Source organism: Penaeus japonicus, unplaced genomic scaffold (genome assembly GCF_977035675.1).
Source record: "Penaeus japonicus unplaced genomic scaffold, GWHDUDI00000001_assembly GWHDUDI00000001, whole genome shotgun sequence".
NCBI classification, from domain to species: domain Eukaryota; kingdom Metazoa; phylum Arthropoda; class Malacostraca; order Decapoda; family Penaeidae; genus Penaeus; species Penaeus japonicus.
The window spans coordinates 24,531,808-24,536,807 of NW_028234403.1; the positions used below are offsets into that span (position 1 = coordinate 24,531,808).

Below are 5,000 nucleotides of genomic sequence, written 5' to 3' on the forward strand. Positions count from 1 at the left end.
TCGCAAATTGTGTGGATTTAACGATAGTTCATCAGTGACTATGTGAAGGATATTAACCTCGATTCAGTATAAGTGATATTACTGGTCATTATGTGTTTATTTTTTAATTTCTAGTGTAGAATTTATGTTTGTGATATGTGCTTGAAATGTGTGCATTGGCCTTAAATGACGTTCACTCATACATTCACACACGCACAAGCATAGGCACACGTATGCGTGTCTTTAATTTGAGTGACCTGAGTTTGCTTCCATACGTGCCAGCTCTAATAACGAATCCGTAGTTTTGTCGCGATTCTGCATTGAACTTTCCCTATTTTGGTAATTGCCCGGGTGATTACAACCATATGATAATTCAGCAGGGTTCTCAGCAGGGTTGTTATCTCATTAAATTATGTAGAGGACAAGATCTGTTCATTGTACCGTTGCTGGAAATTAATAGTTAGGAAGGCAGGCGATATTTGTTATAGATGGATGCTATTTTCATGTTTAATGTATTTTCTTGCTCAAATTTAGCGAGTAATCAACTATTTCAAAAAAATAATTACTGCAGGAGAAAATCGGGCGTTGTCATTTGATAAAACATAAGTGTGAAATCAAAGTTTAGTCCAAGAGCCGGTGCTCACATTAAATTAATATTTCCCATTTCTTTGTAATTTCCTACCCATTATTAGAACCAGCTTTCATTTACAGTCGATGGTTCGGCTAATGAACCCCCGGTTGTGCTTGCTGTGGTGCGGGGGGGCAGCGCTCGTCCTCCTGCTGCTGTTGGCGACGCGGGCCAAGGAAGACGAGGTGCAAGGCTTTGGCGACCCCGTCAAAGGGGCGGCCAGGGCCCTCCACCAGGCGGCCGCGGCTTTCCTCCCCCCACCTGCGCCCCCAGGAGTTTCTCCGCCCCTCCTCCAGGTGAGTACGGTGCCACCTTGGCTTTGCTTCTTTTTGCTTGTGCTTCTACATATATTTTTGATACGACACTGGGATTTCTTTCAAACAAGAACAGAACATGGGTAGAGGGAAGGGAAGAGCAGAATAAGTATGGCATATCTATTTAGTATGTTTTCAGTATTTTCTTTGATTCTCACAAGCATTTTTGTTAATTTCTCGCAGTGAAGTAACCTTAACCTTATATTTCTTATATTCCATTGTCCTATTTTTTGTGTTATATCCAGAAGACTAAAGGTATGTTTCACTACATGGAATGAGAACCAGATTGACATATACTGCCTATAAAATTCATTCTGTAATAAGTATTGAGAACTTAGATCCTGGGAACGACTCAAAGCAGAAATGTCTACTTGGAAATCGTTTATTACTGCTCATAACGAGACGCTATATGACACAAGCCACACTTGTTTTTTATTTAATTTTGCTCGTCAGTTTTCGTAACCAATGTTAAGTATGTTGTTTATACTGCTGTAGAGTCTTTGAAGACATCTGCCTCGTTAGATAATGCTATCATTTTTATTGAAAATTCACAGCTGCAGATTATTTAATTGTGTTGCAATCCGGATTATAAAGCATGCATGAGAGACAGCGGTATTGGGTCCAGCTGTCGTTTCGCACGTTTAGATTATGTATATGTATCACTTTGCTTATCAGTGAGTTAATTTCATAATTGTACAATATCTTTTTCGACGACTTTCAGTTTGTTTGTTTTTAAACACGAAACAATGAACCAAGTTTAACTATTGAAGGAGGTATTTCTGTATTGGGGAGAAAGACACATATGGGTTTTATATTGATTTTTTTCGTTCTTGTCGACCATTTTTTATTAAGATTTGTTGTCTTTCTATACCATCTTTTATTTTTATTTATTAATATTATTGATGTATTTATTACAATTATTATTTTTGCGATCCTCCGGCACGCTGGTTGAAAACCGCCTGTCACGTTAATATTGGGAGGTGGCTGCATTTGCACATCATCTGTATTATGAATATGGTCGGCCACTATTGTTAACATGCATTTACACCTCTCACTCTCTCTCTCTCTCTCTCTCTCTCTCTCTCTCTCTCTCTCTCTCTCTCTCTCTCTCTCTCTCTCTCTCTCTCTCTCTCTCTCTCCTCTCTCCCTCTCTCTCCCCCTCTCTCTCCCCTCTCCCTCTCCCTCTCCCTCTCCTCTCTCCTCTCCCTCTCCCTCTCCCTCTCCCTCTCCCTCTCCCTCTCCCTCTCCCTCTCTCTCCCTCTCCCTCTCTCTCTTCTTCTCTCCTCTCTCTCTCTCTCTCTCTCTCTCTCTCTCTCTCTCTCCTCTCTCTCTCTCTCTCTCTCCCTCTCCCTCTCCCTCTCTCTCTCTCTCTCTCTCTCTCTCTCTCTCTCTCTCTCTCTCTCTCTCTCTCTCTCTCTCTCTCTCTCTCTCTCTCTCTCTCTCCCCCTCTCCCTCTCTCCCTCTCTCTCTCTCTCTCTCTCTCTCTCTCTCTCTCTCTCTCTCTCTCTCTCTCTCTCTCTCTCTCTCTCTCTCTCTCTCTCTCTCTCTCTCAAATATGGGTCAATGTCATAGAATCAGAAAAGACGAAAGGTTCAGGAAAGATGACACTCGGCGGTCACGTGGGGCCGGCAGTGTCCAGGGCAGTGGGAACGTGTGAGAGACGGGCGGAGGTCGGTTCAAAAGAGTGCATGTATACAGCACTTAGGGCTTAGGGCTACATGAGAAGGAGGCGCGCCTCTGCCCCCCCTCCCCCTCCCCTCAAGTTTCCTCTGCCACACCCAACTGCTCATGTTTGTCGTGGAAATGTCAAAAGTTCGAAGATTTTGTCAGATTGCATCTGTTTCCATATCATGACATGGGTTTTCATTTCCGTCGAGTGTAAACAAGTCTGGCATATATTCATTTTTCACTGTCATGGCCTGACACTGTTTCTTTTAGCATCACATCGTCTAATGTGATGATTTCTCACATTAGACTCTGGTTTAGTAAACAAGACGCGAGGTCATGTATTTAGCTGATTTGCTAAGGATTGCTGCAGGTAACAGTATGATATGATTATATTTTAAATAAAAGTTATCATTTGCCATAATGTCATTGTTGAATATTTTGATCCAGTATTCCTTTGTTATGATTATTTCTTTGACATGATAGGTAAAGAGACTAGCGTTTGATACCTCACTGCTATATTCACTTCAGTCCTGAAAACAAATACGATGCAAGATCAGAATAAATGAATTAAAGGGTTAATTTCATGTTTTCATTTTGGCTTGGAATATTTGTTTGACTTGTCGATGATGACGTTTTGTTTGTTTGTTTGTTTTAGTCTTGTGAATGAAAAGACATTTGAAAGTCTGGCGTACGGAGCCTTTACTGAAAGAAAACCGAAAAAGGGATATCAGTTTTCAAAAAAGATACTACCTTCAGCGCTCCGAGTCGACACTCAGCATTTCGTTTCCTTGCAACAGAAGTCGTCACTTTGATGATTGACTAAACAGTCCATTTCTTCACTGTATTCTTATGACTATTTAAGATACCCTCTTCCATGAAGGTTTACTACGTAACCCGCAGCTGATAGTCAGGCACAATGCTGATGTCCAGCAACAATGAATCTCACTCGCTCATAATTTGATATAATCCCTCATTGCTGCCGTGCTGATCTAGAATCATATCTCATCCCTTGCTATTGTTGTATCGTTGGGGTTAAATGTCCTGATGCTATCTATGTTCGTACCCTTGGGATCACTGCATCAAGTGAACGTCTACGTCAACATCTGCATTGACCACAAACACCACAAACGTCTTTTATAATATTCAAATTTTGCTCATCTTTTGGCACCAGTCGTATTCGCCAAGCCATGTTAATACTATATAAAACCTGACGCTCGATTCAAATCCAAATAAGATTTGCAAGCATAATTCGATGTCATTTAGCGGATCACTATCAACGTGATTTTCTTTGAAGTTATAATCTAATCCAAATAGTACTTATACGCGCTACTTTACAGTGATTCACACAAATGCTTGCTCGACTTGTCTTTGTACCATGCACTTGGCTTTACCTTTATAAATCACGATTAATGTCTTACATATGCCTTTATCTTTGCTGTTCTCAGAGAAGCTTGACCCTGTACCCCTTCGCGGCATGCCTATGAAACCATTTAGCGTTAAACTTTGCCCCTGCACAACGTTTAACATCGTGGAATCATTCAGGTCGGATATCTCATTCTCGCCCGCGGCGTAAGGCGGCAGTTGAGTAGAAGACGTCATGTTGCAAAAAAGGTCAAGGTCACAAAAACACCATTCGCAAAATAATCAAGACCAGGGTAGTTAGTGCATATTGATAAGATGATTACAAGTAAAAGAGCGAAAAAGGTCACTAGAAGGATCGCAGAAAGGGACTGGGTCGGTGAACAAGGTGTCTTTAAAAAAACACAAATTGGGTCAAGGTTACAAAATATCGGTCTCATAAAAGATCGCAAAATATCAATTCCGTAAAAGGAGGCAAGTACCTTACAAGGTCAATGTCACCTAAGACGTCAGAGTCGTATGATGGTCAGGACCTTCATGAAAGGCGACAAAAATATTTGAGTTGCGAAAAAGCGGCCACTCAGAGGTCGAGGCCTCAAAAATAGTCGAGGTCACAGCTTCATCTTCCACTCAAAAGAAAGACTAGATACGACTAGCTTAATGCCATCGAAGTACACCTGCATCCCGCATTTTATCGAAACATGGTGACGGCTCCTAAGGTTTTTGGATGACCGCCTGGAGGCAGGCTTTATGATAATTGAGATAAAGGCAGAAGCTTCAGGTCCGAGTCTTACTCTTGTATATCTTTTCGAATTCCATTACTCAATCTCACATTTTGATTATACGCTTCTTTTATTGTATGTACATTTACCAGAAAAAGAGGGAATACGAATGGGAATGGTAAAAGGAAAGGGAAAGGTAGAGGTAGGTCAGAAGAAAGAAGGGGCTTTTAACAATTAACGCAAAGTTCAGCATATTCCGCCCACCCCCCTCAAAAAATCTTAATGATTAAAAGAACTCAAGAAAGAGAGTGCATCGAGATAACTCTTTTC

The 5,000-nt window shown here is 41.2% G+C and overlaps 1 protein-coding gene across 3 annotated transcripts in view; it reads left to right on the forward strand.

Annotated features, from left to right (window-relative positions):
• LOC122253030 (galactosylgalactosylxylosylprotein 3-beta-glucuronosyltransferase P) overlaps positions 1–5,000 on the forward strand; it is a 21,294-nt gene that overhangs the window by 9,419 nt on the left and 6,875 nt on the right. For 2 of the 3 annotated variants that reach the window (XM_043015787.2, XM_043015786.2), the window contains exon 2: positions 691–903. In XM_043015787.2, coding sequence (XP_042871721.1) covers positions 694–903 — 210 coding nt within the window. In that variant the 5' untranslated portion in view covers positions 691–693. Of the gene's footprint in view, positions 1–677; positions 904–5,000 lie in introns of all 3 variants that reach the window. The other variant, XM_043015788.2, reaches the window with a different exon arrangement.